General features: G+C 38.9%; 1 protein-coding gene across 1 annotated transcript in view; it reads right to left on the bottom strand.

The window, feature by feature from the left end:
• LOC124354877 overlaps positions 1–20,465 on the bottom strand; it is a 151,654-nt gene that overhangs the window by 82,675 nt on the left and 48,514 nt on the right. Inside the window, exons 2-3 of the mRNA XM_046805637.1 lie at positions 3,730–3,877; positions 611–1,658 (exon numbers count right to left, since the gene is read on the bottom strand). Coding sequence (XP_046661593.1) covers positions 611–1,658; positions 3,730–3,839 — 1,158 coding nt within the window. The 5' untranslated portion in view covers positions 3,840–3,877. The remainder of the gene's footprint in view (positions 1–610; positions 1,659–3,729; positions 3,878–20,465) is intronic.

Below are 20,465 nucleotides of genomic sequence, written 5' to 3'. Positions count from 1 at the left end.
ACTCCCGGCCGAGTGAGGGGTAATTACTGGAGAGACCATGGCCATTGTGGCTCCAGAATTACTATGATCACTGTTGGTTGTTACCGCACTAACCCCGTGGGAGTCTGTCACTTTGACAGTCTGTCGGTTATAGAGTCTTTCTTGGAGTAATTGTCTATAGGGGAAATAACTTGTTTTGTCCCGTAAACTATTGTTTCTACTTTACTTGAATTTGTTACTGCTAATTCACACTTATTAACTAATTTAATAAATTTTCAAACTCAAATTAATTCTGGAAAACGGGTATTAAAAGTTGTGACATTTATTTCAGGTCTTGAGAATTGACATATTTGTATGTTCTTTGCAGCTTGTGATTAATCATGAACGGAAATATTCATTTCATGTAGTACGTGTTTGACGTTAAGTAATGATGATTTTAACCGTATACCTTAACAAAAATTGCACAATTAATATTTCTAATAAATGTAAAAAATAGGTTGTCTCATTACTACTTGATTTAAAATATTAAAAGATATTCAATAGCTATATAAAACACATAGTATGTTATATCATACATTAGAATAAAGGCTGATTTTTGTGTTGATATTTAACTGATTTGTTTAATACTCACACAAATATCCTTTTCGGCTGTGTCGGCTGCAGTATTCTTCTCGCAGACGGTCCACTGATTGTCCAAATCCACTCTCTGCTCTGCCCTGAGCTTCTCATAACCACCGGGCGAGCGACATTGGAGGCTCTCGTAGATCATGGCGTTGCGCATCCTGGTAGGCACGCTGGCCGGGTTCTCGTGAAGGAACACGGGACCGAATGGGCGAGAGGAGGCTGACGAGGGAGGCGTGGGGGTGAGGTCAGAGAATCCACTGCTGGAAGACGACGTAGACCCTTGCGCGAGGTCATAGAGAGGTTCTCCAGGAGGGAATCTGCCCAAACGCTTGAGAAGGGAGAGTCTTCCAGCCTCCAGGTCACAGTCGCTACCACTGGACCCGGAGTGACTGAAGGCCCCGCCGACAGCAGCTGCAGGCTCACCTCTTTTCAAACTCACCGATAATCTGCTGATAGCGTTTTCCGAAGACAACCTTTCTGATGAGATCTTGTTCGTAGCCAACTTCTCCGAGTCGAGCCTCCCAGAAGATAAATTGTGTGATGCGAAAGCATCGAGGCTTTTATTGATCTTATTGCCGATGTCGCGAAGAATTTCTTCGGCGGGTATTTCCTTATTTTGATCCACAGCGAGATTGATGGTTTCTGAAAGTTCACGGAGGAGGTCGTAGGGTGATCTCTCTTCCATCCGCATCTTCCTTCCGGTCTTCCGCATCTTTCTATGAGATCTGCCGGGGTCGCCGTCAACGCGCACGGCGGGCGGCTTCCTCTGCCTGTCCTCATACCGGGGCCAGATCGGTCGCGGGATGCAGTAGTCGACTCTGCCCTCTGGGATCGTGGTGAGCACCCCGCCTCTCGCCACTCCAGCAATTAGGATACTCTTCGCGAGGGCCGGGTTCTCCAGGATGTGGTCTGCCGCCTCTTCTCCGCTCCAGGCGCAGCTGGACCGCTGACTCTCGTATCCCGAACTGCCGGACTTACCGCCCCCTCCACCAGTGCCGGAGCAGAGAAACGTGCCTTTCCTGCGGACGTCTTCTTCTATGAATATAGGATTTACTCTGAAACAAAATTACAATAGCTTATTTTTTTTCTAACATAATTAATTAGTATTTTTATAGACAAGTAAGATCTAAATATCAGTACAAACTTTTACTATATGATCATTCATTAAAAATCCGTTGAGTGAGAACAGAGTTGGAGTTAAATTATATACATTTATATGTACAATTATTTATAAATAATTTATTTATTTATTGCTGTGTATAATTCTAGCATTTGACTGTGCATGGGCATGCGAATGTATGGAGCTGTTCCAAGTCCTTTAAATTGAAAAATCTTATAATACACTAAAATGTGTCATATAGTGGTAAGAATAAATCAGTACGTTTAAATAATGATCGTAGAAATCATATATGTACAAATAACATTAACTTTGAGCAAAGGATTAAAGTAAAACCCTTTATATCTCTAAAGATAATAAAAAGCAATTATTATAATGAAAGTTTTTATGTAAAATATTTCACTGTTAACCTTAGCCTCTGCGTGATATATAATTACAAATAATTTAGGTAAGGAATTCGGTGTATCCAAAATGACATGTAGTGTACTAAAGTATCGTCTGATAAGCGTAAAAACTAATAACTTTGTTATATAATAAAATTATGTGATCGATTTAATTTCTTTTGAACGAATGTGTCTCAGGAAAGCCATTTTGCATTGCTTATTTTTTCACTCAATTTAAGACCAGGTTGAAAAGTTGATATAGTTGCATGATTGAGCATGTCTCATTCTAATACTTGTAATTGCGACTAAATTTAATTGTGCGGTTGAAATCCCCCTTTTTGTTATAATCACGTTAGCTAACTAATAATAGACTTCATTAGAATAAAATCTTTGACATAATTGTTTAACCTGTTCACTCCCAGTGCCTCCACAAGCTGATACTATTCTGCCACCAGTAGCACCTAAAACTAGATAGGAATATGCCCATTCCTGTGTATGCGTTAAGTTAAAAAATGTAGGATATCTAAAATAACCGAATTTAAGGGATTATTCGAGAAAGGATCGTCACTCATTGTTAAGGAAAAAAGTAAATGTTTCAATCATTGCTACTTACGTACAAGACAGTAATACATAAAAGACAGCTTCAGCAAATCATACGCAGGCCCTCAAAAAGGAACTTTCAGTTATCTTTTGTAATTGACTTTTGTAATTAACGGTAATAGGTTAATGTGTGTGACAGTTGATTTTAAACTTGTCACAGTTAGAAAAATATTCACACAGTAGTAAATGATATTTTCGTATTATTAACCTACCTTTTGATGCCCTCCCATTTCGACCTCATCGAAAACAAGTGCGGTTGACGATTAATTTATTTTCTAGGACAAATCCCTCTAATTTCAAGAAACCCCAAGGTTGAATGCTTATGCAGCGAAAATTGGCTAGACTACAATTATGTTGAATTTTGTTCTTGTATTGTTTAAATGTTGAGATGAATTTGTTAAATGTAAATATTGTGATGTGCAGAGTTGATTTAGATTTATATTTTTTTTCTATTTACATTTCTGAGTATATGAGTTCGCTTAAATATAAAATCTCGCTCAATCAAGAAGCTGTATTCTAAAAAAATACTTTCAGGTTTTAGATTTAATACACTTTTATAGATTTAATAAAATATCTATGGCAGTTTCTTCAAATTCCTTTCTGTTGAGATTAATATCTACGCAAAATCGCGCAATGATTTCTTACAAATTTCCAAATATAAACTAAGAAAATGGTAAAGAGTGGAGTAATGTACTAAATTCTTTTTTGTTTAATTTTTTCTATTTAAAAATTCATTAAAGTTTTTCTAATACTGTATCATTAGTATGGTTTAACATATTATTGAGTATGGAGTTGCGAGTTATAGAAATAAAGTTTTAGATATCTACAAATATACAAAATGAAGAAGGAACATCTTCGAATGATAAAATTTATTGTATCTGACGTGAACATAGAGAAAACATGTTAAAATCCATGTCTGAAGGATGCAAAAGAGGTAATGTCTTAGTTTTTGTTGATTAAGTTTAACATTTCTTTTTCTGGTGTGTGGTGTGTGGTGGGTGTGGTTTTTAGGGGTGGATTACTGACCTTGTGACGGCGTATACTTGGGATGGTCGGTGTACAGCAATGGTCGCTAGAGGGTCGTCAGTAACCCAATCCCGGGACTTGCGATGGGTCCCAGTCAGCCACCTGAGCATCCCCGGGCTGCCCCATTCGGCCTCCTCGTTCACCCCTCCTGTAACATAACAATTCTCTGTCAGTCCTGGGGCAATGGTAACTGGAGGGTCGTCAGTAACCCAATCCCGGGACTTGCGATGGGTCCCAGTCAGCCACCTGAGCATCCCCGGGCTGCAATTCTCTGTCATTCATGTGACATAAAATGATGCGCAAGATACATTGAAGTGGATATAAAAGAAGTTTATTAATCATAAATTTACTTTATTGAGGCAGTAGACATCTTATGTGCGGAACCAATACTCTATCATTCTTGTTAGTTGAAAAATCGATGGTAAATACAGAGGAGTTCAGAATTTATGTAATTTTTCTAATAAGAACAGTCGAATAGTAAGTGAAAAATGAATGATCAAACATTTCATGGCCAAAACCTAGTGAAACTAATCTCGTTTCGATCAAGCTGGATTATTGAATCTGGCGTGGAATTGTGCTATAAATCTCCAAGTAGCCGAAGGATGTCACGACGGTCGTGCTGGAGTCTCTCGCTGTTTTGAGTCGTCATACTTCGTAAAATGCTGGCTGTAAAAAACTTACTGACATACATCAGAGGCGCAGGCGCAATATTTAACATGGTCGTGGTCTCAAGTAATACGTTTTTATGTAACCAGATGATATATGCTGCGGTCACCTTTCGCAACATATCCAATTCTCAGAGTTATTGATACTCAATTACATTTCTAATGAAGGTTTGGTTTAAATTTGATTAAGTCATCGACCGCTTCATCGGGGTCGGTTGTTATTTAATAGACATGAACGCCATTTCACTGTAATAGTATAAGACGGCCAATAAAATAAAACAGCTAATTAATCTAGTAACCAATTTCTATTACATTTGTTGGGAAAGGATAATCTGATTATTGTGGATAATAATGGATCCTGTCAATCGTAAAAATGAATTGTAAATAGTTTTAAGAAATTCGATATTATAGAACACTTTCTTTGAAGAGGTAACAGACGTAGTTTTGTTCACGTACAGTCAGTTAGTAGCCCTAAGTTAATGTTTTAAAGATTATCTTTCTGGAAGTCATTGGTTTACCCAACTTACTGCAGTTTCCGTTACGGAAATATTCAAATTTCATAATAATTAAAAATTACCCTAAAAACAAGTGATATAATCTATTAAATAACATGTATCATGTTTCGCGCCCCGAACGATAAGGTTGAGGTGTAAAGATATCGCTCGATGCATAAAAATCTATGAAGCGTCCTGCACCTCGAGAGGGAGACTTTCTCCCAAGCAGATTAAACGATAAGCACCAGTCTAGCCCATATTTACTAGGGGTTTCGCGGCAGAGACTGCACTAATGAGCTGTTAATAGACACGTCGAGTCGCACAGGGCGGGCTGCCTGAGTCTACCGCGAGAAAGTGCTGATAACGCAACGAGAAAGTGAACGAAGGCAATGTTATAAGGTTAGTGGTAGTTTGCGTTACTGGGACATATCGCCTTCGCGTCACAGCACGTCAACTCGGACTCGGCAGGCTGCTGGGCTATACGAACGAAAAAGAATTAAAAAAATGCAACGTGAAAGTGAACTTAAGCTATGTTGGAAGGTCAGTTGCAGTTTGCGTTACTGGGAGTTGTGGCCGTCGCATCATAGTGCGTCAGCACGGACCGGACAGAATATATGCACGAGAGAGTGCAGACAATGCAACGTGAAAGTAATCTCAGGAAATGTTGGAAGGTCAGTGGGATTTTGCATCACTGGGACGTTCTGCCCTCGCGTCACAGCGCGTCATATCCGACCGAACATACTATACCTACGAGAAAGTGCTGATAACGCAACGTGAAAGTGAAGTTAGCCAATGCCGGAAGGTCAGTGGCAGTTTGCGTCAATGGGAGGTATCGCCCTAGCGTCATAGTCCGTCAACTTCTACTGAGAAGAGTCTTTCGTCAAGGAGTGTCTGCAGGAGACCAACCGCAGGTTGTGAAAGATCCCACAGACGCACCGAAGCCGAACGGGGTGCTCGCGTTGCCATTCGTGATATTTTCTCGTTGAGGAGGTTAATAACGTAACCTTCCTTTCAGATTCATAATAGAACCATTTATAATAATATATTAACTACCTCCATACATTAGACCTACACAGAGATTGTCTGGTTAATTATAGTTGGTTATAACCATTAGAATGGGTTGTTCGGCTAAACTTATTAAAAGGTAGATATAAAACTTTATAAATACACATTGCGTGGAATTCTGGTCAAATAATCTTTGTGATATGTGCGTGTGTTAGTGCGCATACTCGCGTGTGTGTATCAATCAATCAATCAATCAATCAATCTCTTTATTGCATTTTGACAATGGACATTGTATTGCAAAAGTCAGAAGTAAGTAAGATAAACCACAGCTTAGACGTTCAAAACACATTCATACTTACAATTCATGCATTCACTCAAACACATTCAAACTGACTTCAGATCCAAGTTAAATTTAGATTTAGACATCCCAGCGGCTGACCATGAATTCATCGACAGAATAAAACGCTTTGGACACCAAAAGGGCGTTTAAAGACGAGGTTTGAATTGATGTTGATTGGCGGAAAGTTGACACTTTCAGGGAGCTTGTTGATTAGTCTGACAACCAACTTGTTGAGGGAGATGTTGTGATAATGTCAGTCTGTATTGCCGAGTTCGGAAGTTGTCCCTGCCTCTTGTTTCATAGTGGTGAACGTCACCGCCACGAACCAAATCACACTTTGATTTGCAGTACATGATCACCTCCAGAACATAAAGGCAGGGCAAAGTCAGCAATTCTAACTCCCTGAAAGATTCCCTACACGACTCTCTGTAATTTAAATTTGCAATGATTCTGGATTGCCTTTTTTTGGAGCTTGAAAACTCTTTCCATTTAGTTTTTGGCACAACCTCCCCAGAGTCTCACTCCATACGCAAAGTGTGGATGAATCAGACCGAAATAAGCCATTTTCAGAACTCTGGGGGAACAGAACTTTGCCAGGTGCCGCAAGCATGCCTGAGGCCACTCTAGCACATACATTGGTCAACATGATCAGCCTAGGTCAGTCCTCTGTCTAGGAACATTCCCAGAAACTTTGTGGAGTTAGTTTCCTCTAAAAAGCACATCATCCACAAACACGGCAGGCTGAACTTCGTGATTCATTTTGTCGAAGGCTAAAACACATGACATTTGTTTTTGAATGATTTTGTTTTTCAGGTTCAATTCAGCAAAATACTGAATGCATGCATTCAGTTTCCATGAAGGATGTGATTTCAGGTCTTGAGTTGATTTGTTTTTGATACAGAGAGTTTGTGTCGTCAGCATACTGAACTAGTTTTCCATGCTGGATCACTGAATTCAGTCTGCAGACGTAAACTAGGAACAAAAGAGGCCCAAGGATGGAGCCCTGGGGGACACCATGGGGTCATTTTAATTTTGTTTGAGACGACGTTCGATACCTCAACGCACTGGTCTCGATCCTTGAAGTAAGAAGTGAGCCATAAGTGCGAGAGACCCCCGAACGCCGCATTTATCCAACTGGAGCAAAAGTGTTTCATGATGCACACAGTCAAACCGCTTTGGATAGGTTGAGGAATAATATACTGAGCACATGTTCTCGTCCTTCCAATCCATCGACAACATTGTCCAAAAGATTGTCACAGCGGTCTATTGTGGATCTGTTTTTTCCTAAATCCAAATTGTTCGGATTTAGGATATTGTTTATTTTCTAGAAAGCTTGCAAGCTTTTCATAGAAAATTTTTTCAAAATTTTGCTGATGGACGGGGAGAAGAATTGAGATTGGACGATAGTTGCTTGCAAGGCAAGGATCGTCCTGTTTGAAGATCGGAATACTGTTGGATGTCTTCAAAAGTGATGGGGAAGGTTCCTTTTTCAAAAGAAAAGTTGATCAATGTTGTGAGTGGTCCTCAATATATGCCTGAAGTAGTGTTTGAGTAGCCACACTGTCATCCCCGTTTGCGTCACAAGATTTTTTTGAGTTGAGTTGTATGACTCGTGCAACCTCCCCCTCACAAACAGGAGCCATGGCCATGGATGCAACCGATACAACAGCATCTCCTCGTGGAACCGTGGTTCAGTTAATGCCGAACCCACTGTAGCCACGAAGAGAAGTATTTATTAAATTCGTCTGCCACTGAGCTCGGTTTTCAACAATTTTGTCTCAATTTTTAATTGCGATTTCTTTGGTGTTTTTTATCTGGTGTGTATCACGAGAAAAGTCGTTTATGATTTTCCAAGCTGTTTTCGAGAAGTTTTCGCAGTTACCCAAGGCCTTATTAACATCATAGGCTTTAGCAGCTCGTATGACTTTTTTATAAATCCTTCGGTAATTTCTGAAAAAGAATTTGAAATGTTCGTTTTGGGTTCCAATGAAAATTTTATGAAAGAATTTAAGCTTTTCTCGAGATACAAGAATTTCCCTTTGTCAACCACGTGCCTTTTTTAGGTGCGTGATTGACTTTGGTCCTTCTGAACGGACAAGCAACATCCCAGATAATAGTTGAAACTATCACTGAATGCCACATACATGTCATCGACACTTCCAGAGTTATCCAAAAATTGCCAGGGCTCAGCTTCCAAAACATCGTTTAAGTGGCGAATGTTCTGGGGCCGAATCACTCTTGCAAATTTTAAATTTTTGAATTTTGACTTTCAAGTTTGCACCCACGGATCACGGCCCCCTGCGCAAAGTGGTCAGAGATTGCAGAGTTCAAAACAGAGACTGTGATGTCAGGAATGTTTGTGACAACATTGTCGAAGGAAGTACTCGTCGTAGCGGTCACTCGTGTCGGTGAATTCACGGACCAATTTAGATTGAAAGAATTTAAAACATCGCGAAGCCGCTGGGTTAGGGGGTCGGTGGGATTCATTACATTAATGTTAAAGTCTCCCATTATTAGGAACTTCACAGAATTTAAAAAACAGGTCATTAAGAATAGTCGCTCAAATTTTCAAAAAAGGAGTTGCTACAGCCATTGGGTGATCTGTATAACCCGATGACTGTTATTTTTTCCCAAAGAGTTTGACGTGATTTTTATGCCTTCGGCTTCAAATTCATTTCAATCATGTTGTTTTAATTTTGAAAGGTTCAAATTTTGAAAATGCTTTCACAAAAATTGCCACACCGCCCCCTTTGAAACGTTTTCGACAGAAAATGTTTTGCCAATTCAAAATTTGGAATTTTGAAAGATGGATGTTGGTCATCTATGAAACCATGCTCAGATACTATAAACACATCAGGATTTAATTCTTCGCACATGACTGCCAATTCATCAATTTTGTTGGTTGCAATTTGGGCATTTCTGATGAACAAATTTCAAATTTTTCGGTTGTGAGATTTGGAATTTTGAGATTTTTGAAGATTTTTCCGTGTTTGGTTTTGTTTTACGGCTGGATCCGAAATCATCCCTATACCGGTTTCACTCTGACAATGTTCTCCAAGTTTTTTTGTTCGGGAGAGCGTCCATTTTCGTCAACACTGCCTGGCGTTGGTGACCCCTGAGTGCCTCCGCGTAGGTGGCGTGCTGAAGTCTTGGAGACTGATGGAGGGTGTCAGCTGACTCCCCGCTGGCAGCAGCAGGAGCCGGGGACGGTGGGGGCCGGCGCAGCAGCGACGATGTGCAGCGGCGGCGCAGACACCGTGGGTTCTCAGCAGTGCAAGGGTCTTCACTACCATCCCCGCCAGTAGCCGCTTACCCGCATTGAGAGATGCTGACCGTGCCTCGTGAAATGCCTCCGGCCGATGTTATTGAAAGTTTACCACGCGGATGTTGTGCCGGACAGCCAACTCCTCAATGTAAGCATTCACGAGCACGGATGGGGTGATCTGGTTTCAAGTCATGTCGAAGCGGTAAGGTGACAAGAACCAAGTTCAGTGTTGGCAGGTCTGGCAGTGATGTGAGCCTCCAGATGGCGGTAAATGACGTACTGTTTGCCCACTGCCAGATCGTTTGAGCCCACGATTAACACCTCGCAGTGGGTCCCGGACCGAGGTGGAGTATGGCCCGTTCTCAAGATGTCCAGCAGGCCGGCGCCGGGCATGCACATGTCACCAACAAGAGGCTGGGAGGGAAGGTCATGGATTTCACAAGTCCCGAGATGTGGCGAGAGTGGCTATCACCTCTGATATTAATGGAACGGAAGTGAGTGAGATAGGGGTTTGGGACGTCTGTCGATTTTTCTGTAAAGGTTTACTATGATTGAGTGTTGGATTGGGGATTTTAGAGCTATTTTTTAATTTTTTTGATCATGGAAAGGCTTTTTTTTTTGTTTTTTTGTCAGAACTTGAGAAATTTGTTTCTGCTTGGTTGGAGCTACTTTTTTTGAAGGTCTCACTTCTATCCATGGCTGAGTAGGAGTCACATCCACATCCTCACATGTCCTCAGCTGATTCTTCAGGCATTGATTTTCTGCCTGAAGTACTTCTATCGTCGTTTTAAGACTATTGAGAATGTCAGTGATCTCAGCACACCGCGTACACGCGGTAGACCACAGATCACACTGCGCACAAAGTCCACGGAAACGGCACGGGGTCTTCAGGTGGATAGGAGGGCGGGTCACACTGGACGCCACGGTCCACCCTCGCGGAGGCGCGGGCGGTCTGGTCGATGCGGGATGTGTTCACTGTAAATATCTGGTCAGTGAACTGGAGCAAGCGAGAGTCTGACTCAACGGTGTGATCCAGAAGTATCTTAAATTCACTTTTAAGGCGCTCAATTTCCTTTTTAAGACGAGAAACCTCTCCGCTGCTGGGTCTTCAGCTAATACTGGGGCGATGCTAATCTCGCCCGCTGGACCAGGTTGTGGTGGGGACCATGTGAGGCCAGGGTCGGGCGTGGGAGCAGACAGGCGCAGGCGGTGGTGGCGGGTGTCGGCGGTGTGGGGGTGCAGATATGTCGCAGCTGAAGCGGGTGGAGTGGAGGATGACGAAGCGGCCGCAGGACGAGGCTTGGTCAGCGGCGACAAGAGGGAACTCATGGTGACTGCGTGATCGCCAGTGTGTTTGTCGTTACACACAGTCACTCTCGTCATGTTTGCATCAGTTTTGATAGATGCACCGCAATTTTTGCCCAGCAAGCAAAAGCCAAGAAACATCACCATTCCTCAGAATTCTTTTTTGTCTATATTTCACATTGTTGAAAATAATATGAAGGGGCTTTCCAGACTTAGTTTTCTCAACGGTGAATGTCATGGTTATTAAATAAATAAAATATAGGCTATTATGAATAAAATATATAAAATAAAATATTTAAATATATTAAATAAATAAAATAGATAACAATTTGATAAAATTTAAATGGAAATAGTAACAATAAAATCTGGTCAATGAATAACAATATAGTTTTTGTGGAATTAAAATTATTTATAACAGGTTTGTTTGGTGTTCAGAGTCCTACTGAGGGGGCAAAAAAGTAACTGTCAGACTCGTGATTAGAACCAGGAATCTGTGGGTCGTAGTTCCCGTGACGCTACCGGTGTTGCCACTGGAGCTGGTCTTGGCGGTGATTACAGTGTAATATGACTGAGGTGAAAAGACGATACGAGGAATAACATATATATCCTGTAATTTTTCCGGAATATTATTTTCCTTGTATAGGCTTTAATTGCAAATTCCATTTTTATTGTATGGAAAGAATGAAATCCCCAACTGGAACCAAACGAAAAGCACGACTGTATTACGGTGATAAGTTATTTTGTATTACAGAATACAAAATATTTTGGTTTGCTACAGAGCAAACCAAAATTAAAACGAAACCATAAAAGATGAGGAATGAAAGAAGGATTGTATCATTAAGTTCCATACATCCCAATCTTTTTGAATTTTAAAAATTTACCACACGGTTTTTCCATAATTGTATGTATACCGCGTTACACCACTGATAAGCTACATTCGAATTCATTGGTATTTACTATACATCAAGTAGTATAGTAAATACCATACAAAGTTAATAAAAATCTTTTATGGAAATCGTATGACTCATAAATTGATGTCGATATATGCGAACGATATGTCTACTAACAGTTGAAATGCTTAGCGCTATTAATAAAGGTTTGAAAAATGCATTAGTTAGAAAAGATTCAGTGACTTGTAGCTACGCATGGCGCCAACGACAAGTCTTTAGAAACTAGTTGAATATTTCAAATTCATATTGATGAATTTGTATGGATTTATTAATAAAACCGATAGTAAATAATGTACGATTTTCCAGAGTAAATATTAAACAGGCAGAAATCGAAGAAAAAATAGTATGTGACAATACCAAGTGACAATATTTTCGAATGAAAACACTATATTTTTTTTTAATAATTTAGAGAACGGAAAGGTAAACTATGATGGTCTTTTTAACTAAAGTTGATTTTATATTTTTTTGTTTTGACTTTTTTCCATACGTAATCGATGTTTAAACGGAATTAATACGGGTTTTCTGCTTAATTCTAAACTTGCTTTTCGAGGTAGTATAAGGAGGAAGTATCAGTAATGGATGTTTAAAGGAAAATCAGACAAACGTTCAGCCAAATTAGACACTGTCAAGATATAATGAAGAAACATCACTTAATTAAAATTTCTGTTCAATTAAAGATTCTTCCTTGATGATAAAAGGATTAAGCGAATCAGCGCTATTTAGGATGAAGGTTTATTCGGTAACCGCCTATGGTATATCCTGTCAGATATGCTCTTAAATGAGACATCGGATCTCTAAGTTGGCTTCGTTGAGACGATTCTTAAAAAGCAGAACACGAATAAAAGTCCAAAGTTTGTGAGTAACATTGAAACTGAACTAGGACGTGGCGTTATATTATTTAGCTTCTCAAAATAATAAATACAAGGAATTTTACAAAGAATTCATTCATTTTCATCCCGACCTTTCTTGTACAATCTCTGTTGAGTGCGGCTCCAACGAGAGAGTGCACAAAGTGTGATGACGGTTTCCGCATCGTCGCAGCAACACAGCTGTGAACTAATGATGCTTAAGACAGTGTGCGGACAGTTAGTGCTCGTTAGAGATTTGGTAACTAACAAATGAGAGTGTCGACACCATCTGCCGCTCCTTCTCTGATGTGGTTTACTGTTTTCTCATCGTGGCTCAATATTCTCGACTATTTTTATTGAAATATTTAATCACATACATCTTTTGGGATTTTGATCTCATCTTGGAAAATTTTTTGCACAGTTTACTTATTTCTAGCTCATTATTTCAAGTATTAGTGAAAATAGCATTTGAAGAGCAGAATGATCCTTTTTCAAAAATAAATTAAGGAAGACATGTATTTCTAGATTTTACTCTTATCTTGAGAATGATTTTCACATTTCGGACTAATTGTCTCTTGAAAACAATATATGATGAACAGAAAAGAGTGAAAGACTCTGATTTCGTCTATTGACAATTTTAGTACTTATTTTCAGATAATGCAATGACAACCACGCTGTATACAAAATATTAAAGAACAAACTACACGCAGTATTACGTGCAGAATGACATGCCCCATGTTAATGGCCAGCTAAAAATTTATATATTAGTTATGACAAAATCCGAAGAACTCAAAGTTCTATTCATATTTAGGTTCAGAATGCTTTTATTCTGAAATCGTCTGTTAAAGAGTTGAGAACATAGGAGGACTGTGTGACAGTCTGTTTATACAGGCTAAATAGCACGCAACTAGTGCTACCAAATTATATGCTTTATCATAACGTTGAAGTAATGTAAGGAACTATGTCATATACATTTTCTCATTGTGAACACGAGACGCGGAGTCTCTTGTATTGCCGTGCAAGACTGGCGGAAAACTTATAGATTTGTTACAAATTGTACTGAAGAAATTAGTTTGTTTTCATTACATTAGTGAAATTTGATGAGATAGGAATAGGGGTTATACAAATAATGCGTATTTTGAACACTTATCCAGCTGCATGTAGCGTTCACGAAGAAAAAGCGATGAAATACGACAACCAATGGTAGAAAATATACAAAATACAAGTATAATTATAAAACAGATTGAACTGGCTCCACATTGGAACCTTTCCTGTTCCTTTTACGAGAAAAGTACTACATGCTTCTTTAAACATTTCATTAGCATCGTTCAATTATAAGAGGTACGATAGCGTACTGTACATGTACCCACCATAACTATTACTAAAAAGGATGGCACTAAAATCACTGAAACCTTGTAAAATATTTACTATGGCTGGTTATATTTTTAAACTGCTGTACAGCAACTGTTAATATATATGTTAGTTATCGCAGAATATTGTTAATCTAAAAGTATCTTCCATCAAAATACTCCTTAACAAATATTACAAAACCAGTAAATATAAATATATTTATATAGAGGATAAATGTAAGAAAGGACCATATGGTCCTAATTTCGCCCCAATAAAGAAGTGTTTCTTTCTTTCTTTCTTTCAAAACCAGTATAGAAAGTCATAACATAATGACGACGAAATTATAACTTTTTTGGTTTATTATCAATTACCACGTAAGTCTTCAGCACCTCTAAAGAAGTGGTTTAGGTAATTTTTGGGTAATTAAGAGTTCATGTGTCCACTAAGTGCCGCTCTCATCTATTAGCAGCGGCAAGCGGGCGTTCTCTGGAGACCAGTTAGCTAACCCGGTTCTGCTCCTGGTGCAACTCAGTAGCCTGGTCTAACTGGTGTTCAACAGGTCTAAGACGGCATTTGCTACATCCTCTCAGTCCGTATCATCAAACCCATCAGTGTGATTTCACTCCGGCCTCGCTACCTTTAACACGTTATACAACAAATTGATATCACGGCCTCGGTGAGGAGATTGGCAGCGAGGATTGCGAGAAGTTCATGTACAGCGATCGGTATCATCGAGATTACCGCGTGGTCCCCGCCAATCATGGCTTAACCGTAGTATTATGTGGAGGAAGCCGTATTTACCCGCAGCTGACATTTGCGCAGTCTTGTATACGAATATTATGAAATAAAATAATATAATAAAAAACTGAACTTTTATTAACCTGAACTGATAGGTTAATAAGGAGCTAAATAAACTGTTGACAAACCTTTCCTGCTAGACATTATAGGTCTTAGAAGTAAATAGCAGCCAACATCATCTAGTGAAAAGCTTACTAAAAGATTATTATGTCAAGCTGCAACTTCAAGAGTAATATATTTTACTACATCAATAATTGCATGCAAACAAGGGGTAGTAAGAGCCTTGCCTTTTGAAAGCATTATGAAGTTGTAATCAAAAACGCAAACCTATTGTCCAACCACTACTTAAAGCTAGCAAATGTAACAATATAAATCAGATTTGCTTTATTATGAGCAGAAAATAATATAATTTTAAGTTTGTTTAGAGCACAGAATTTAATATCCACAGTTAATATCAGAAGCTAACTACTTCTTACATCTAACACTCTAAAAACAAAAATATGTATGTAACAAATTACGTAAAGACTGTCTTTATATAATCATTTCATATCAGAGCCGTCCCAGGAAATATATAAAGAATTCCAACCCTTCCCCAAACACTAAATATTTTTTCCATTACGAGTATTTGTAGTCATTTTATGTAACATTAAATATTTATAACAATAACACATACATGAACATTTGTTAATTTTACGTCCTGTTATTCTTAGTAGTATACATACCTAACTCCCGGAGTTGTACTGGATCCCCGAAATAAATTCCTATATACTTCTCAAGTTTAAAAAATTATTCTGCTTGGTTTCAAATCATAATATTCTTTACACTATTTGCAGCCCGCATCAAAATAGTGCAATCACATTTGAGGCAGTGCGGTGTTGCCATATCGCAGCTGATCATCAGCCGTTCCCTGATGTTGAGACGGATCAGTACTTTTCCATACACGTAAAACTGGCAACATTGTCCGGGGTGTCGAGGGGGATTAAAATGCAACATCCACCATCGGACTATTTTGGCGCTGGCTGCTCTAGCGAATATAAAAGACTAACGAGTAATCGTTACTGGAAGATTGAACAACACTGGCTTGACACACTTTCTGCGACCCAGCGAGGAGTGGGACTCCAAGTGCGGCCGACCAGGAAGCCCCTATGGGGAAGCGGGCTAATCAGAGCCCCACTGAGGTCGTCTATTCTCCGGTGATTAGTCCAGCAGTGAGCAGCCGCCTCGTATTGTTCTACATTATACAAGAGTTGCCCAACACAAGAGCAGAGCTCTGCTTTCTTCCATCACGCCCATTCGTCTACATATCAATATGTACCAACAGGTGTTATGCAAGGCGGCGACCCGCCCGTACTGCTAACGGCGTATAGACGTGTCTACTACACCACATTAAAGAAAAGTTCAGAAGTATTTTATATCCTTACAGTAATATAAGACAAAATATACTAAAAATTTATTTTCACTAAAACGAGGTGACATTTATTGACAGTGTTCGTCTAGTTTTTGGTTCTTGCCAAAGACAAATCAATTACCAGTGAGTGAGTATATTACAGTACTGCTATATAAAGTTTTGTGTGAGGATATCAATGCAGCCTCAATGACCACATAAAATCGAATTTGAACCTTCTTGGTGTATTTGAAAGTGCTAAACACAATAAATATTAGCACATATAAATAGTTAACATAATATATAAAATGTGTCTATAGTATCAGGAACCGATACATAAAAATGCAATTATTTTAGCGCAAGAGATCGATTAACTGTTTCCTAACCCAAGCAAGCACTCATACTAGTCAGATCTCCTATTCTGAGGAAGCAAATTGTTCATACAAAGACATATCCTAGAATTTAAAAACACACATTTCGATAACTTTCTATAATCTCTCTTCGTACTATCTACGTAAGACACAATCAAGAATAATATACTTTAATGGTACTAATTGCATTAGTCGAACAATTGACTTGTATTTATCATTAACAAAAATCAATTGTTCGCCTTTACAAATTTGTAGCTAGCTCAGATCATACAGATATTCTCAAATCATTGGAAGATAGAGCACGCAATATAATTACTCGAAGCTGTACCCGAGTCAGATTCAACTGCATGGTCTGCGGTTTTATTAACCTCAATATTTTTCTTCATTAAACTGTAACTTCATATCAGATTAACATGGAAAGTACGATTAGGACTCCCGCCCTCCCAGTGTTCGCTTCTTCTTTGCACCGCTTTCCGCATTTCTTCAAGAGAGTCGTCAGTAGACACCTGTTTCGATTTGTTCCATCGATTTGGGCAATAACCAATAACAATGCCACATTACCTTTGTCGCAGAAATGCTTTCTTGTTTTTCAGCATCTTCAATGCATATGTAGAAACAGCGATCCAAGCCTGCCGATCAGAGTCCACTTTCCAGACAATAGCGTCCCGTGGGAGCTGGATGATTGCTGGCTGTGTCGAACTCTTCCTTCCGCCTTCGGCAGGAGAGAAGGTGTGGTTGGCATCTTCGTTATATAGGATCCGTAAAAGGCACTCGAAGTTTCCCTGCTTGCCCATCATAATTAGGTAACCTAGGAAATTGCCTTCGCTGGGGTGGAACTGAGTCAGTCAAATGTCATCTCTCCATCCTAGCTGCACAGGGATATCTTATCTCTTACTGTTATTATTCTTCTCAATCCCCCGTGGTGGGTACTTGGCGTTCAGGACGAGTGAACCACGCGTTCGCCTCGTAAACCCACTTTCTCTTGAGAGCGGGAAAATCAATGGGGGAGGCTCGCAATCGCAAAACCATCTGGTTCAGATACTGTCCGGCAGGCACTCGATCTCAGTAGTGCACCCTTTCTCTGCTCCCGTACATAACCACGAATCGCGTGGCAGACAAGATCACCTGCCCCAGGCTCACCAATGTTTTTCACTCAGAGAAACAGTGATTCTCAACGCCTGATTTACTGCGCCAGAAATATGCTTTCAAAACGTGACATTAAATATATGCTGCCATATTCGTGAACTACATTTTAGCTTCAAGCTATAAATCTCACGATAAGCGAAAGTAGATTAAAATGGCATACTAATCGCATAATCTAGTTTATCTCCTAACTCATATTATTATTTCGAACATAAACCTTAATTTGACCCTATAGCATTTATACATTGCTAAAACATAAATATTCCATCGATTAAATCAGAACATTTGCCAGTATAAATTACATTTTAAATGTTGATAAACTTAGAACATCAGTTGCTTCAATAAACAATTGGCATATATTGCTTCATTTCAGTTTGATATAACTTTCACATAATGCAGCTCACATACCAAGTTCACGAGAGGCAATAACGATAAGTAGGTACTTATATATTTTTAAATAGTGGACTTTTTAACATGTGGTTGAGAATATTTTACGTTGCGTTTGCTTTACCTCGTTACTGACAAAGGATGTTTGGAAGTAAGACGATTTATGGTGAAAGTACGATAAGGTATTCATTGAACTCTTCATTGGCTAGTTACTCAATTCAAAAATACTTATTACTTTGCCTTACTAGATGTTTTGTAAAATGTACTAAGAGTCTGTGGTTATGGTGCCATTTCAGGATGCAAACAGTATCGTTTATACTTGAATAGGAGTAAAAAATCTGTTATCATATATTAAGTAAAAGTTACAGTAATTTGAGCAACATGTTGAAGATCATAAAAACACGAAGTAGACAATTTTAATTTGTAAGATAACTAGTAAAATTTAGGCCCTAGTCATATTAGACAATATATAACACATCATGCAAACATAATCAGGTACAATTGCAAAAAAATACATCTTAACAAAATCATTGGAGAGAAGCGAACGTCACAAGCACAAAACGCAACACGCAACCGTATCTCCTGATGCACCAGTTGCCAGGGATTGAGAAAGATCACGATGGATGGTCCGCGGGGGGCGGATTGCGAGATAGGTCATGGAAGAGCGACTGTCGGAGCGTCACCAAGGAAGTTCGGAGCTCATCACGTACAAGCTATCTCAGCCTCTCACCCATCCCAGGACACACTGACCTACACTCTAGGCTGTCAAACCCTACTATCAGATCGTCCCAGAAGATTTAAGGAGTTGAAAGAATTACCCATTCTATCTAAACCAGCTTAAATTGTAAAATCATCAGCAAAAAAACATTTCGATAATTTTGTTTTCATCCCGTTCAATCACATGGCCAGTTGACTAGATTGCTTCATATACCAACCAGAAATTAAACTAAAAAAGAAAGGTGCAGCTCTGACCGTAATCCACGTAGCATTTGCAGGACTGGGCCAACGGTGTGAAGGTTATCCGCTCCGCATAAGGTAAATGTCCCGTTGCAGCTGGCCATTTTTTGTTCCAGAATTCTTGCGAACTGGTTACACCTGGGATTGTCTTCAGGAATACCAGTTCTGCAAGAACCACAGACTCCGGAATGATGTTATATTCTACTTTAATCGGTTCATGGCTTTTAGTTTCTGTATTTATAATCGAATTCCAATCAGCTTTCTTACGCAGAATGTTAAGAATTCAGATACGGCCAAATCATACTTAATGGTTCATTTTAAAACAAACCATGAAGTACAACTGGGAAACTACTTTCTATTCCATCTGCATATATTCACTTCCTCAAGTGAATTAGTTGATAAAAGTAAAAACCAAGACTATTAATTTAATGGTCTTCATGAGAGTACATAAATAATAAAATTATTTAATGCAACACAGTCAAATATTGTTTGTAATGCAATTTTTAACTACTAATTATATTGGAGTTTTAGATGCAGAAAGCTAAAACTACGTCACAGATTGTATATTGTTAAAATGAATAGTTATCTTCCATTCCTTTATTTTTCTAAATTTATTAGTTTGTATAATAAGATATTCAAATGAGAATTTTTGAAACCCTTGTTGCGTATATAAGTAACTTGTAAAATTGTATAATAGGTTTTAAAGTTCTTTTTCTTCAATAACAGTTTTTTGTGAATTCCAAACGTTAGTGTTACTAGCCTCCAAAACAATGTTCGCTTACAAATTGCCAACGATTCATTCCTGAGCAGATGTAACATGTTAAATTTGAAACCAATTGAATGCAAGAGAGTATCCAATGTTGTTAACATTTTTACTAGACATAACATTTCTTATAACCTTCTTATAGAAAGTTTCTTTCAAAAATCCTTCCACGCCTTGACACACCTAGTGGACCAGTAGGTTGGGCGCACAGAGGACTAAATATAAAAACTATGACTATACATAATATTTCTTATAGCCAATAAGAAAATTTCATTCAAAAATCCTTCCACGCCTTGACACACACCTAGTGGACCAGTAGGTTGGGCATACGAAGGACTAAATATAAAAACCATGACTTTACATAACATTTCATATAGCCAATAAGAAAATTTCCTTCAAAAATCCTTCCACGCCTTGACACACCTAGTGGACCAGTAGGTTGGGCGCACAGAGGACTAAATATAAAAACTATGACTTTATATAACATTTCTTATAGCCAATAAGAAAATTTCCTTCAAAAATCCTTCCACGCCTTGACACACCTAGTGGACCAGTAGGTTGAGCGCACGGAGGACTAAATATAAAAACTATGACTTTATATAACTTTTCTTATAGCCAATAAGAAAATTTCCTTCAAAAATCCTTCCACGCCTTGACACACCTAGTGGACCAGTAGGTTGAGCGCACGGAGGACTAAATATAAAAACTATG

This window comes from Homalodisca vitripennis, chromosome 2 (genome assembly GCF_021130785.1).
Source record: "Homalodisca vitripennis isolate AUS2020 chromosome 2, UT_GWSS_2.1, whole genome shotgun sequence".
NCBI lineage: Eukaryota > Metazoa > Arthropoda > Insecta > Hemiptera > Cicadellidae > Homalodisca > Homalodisca vitripennis.
Note: the sequence above shows the minus strand (reverse complement) of the source record. Positions and strands in the feature narration are given on the sequence as shown.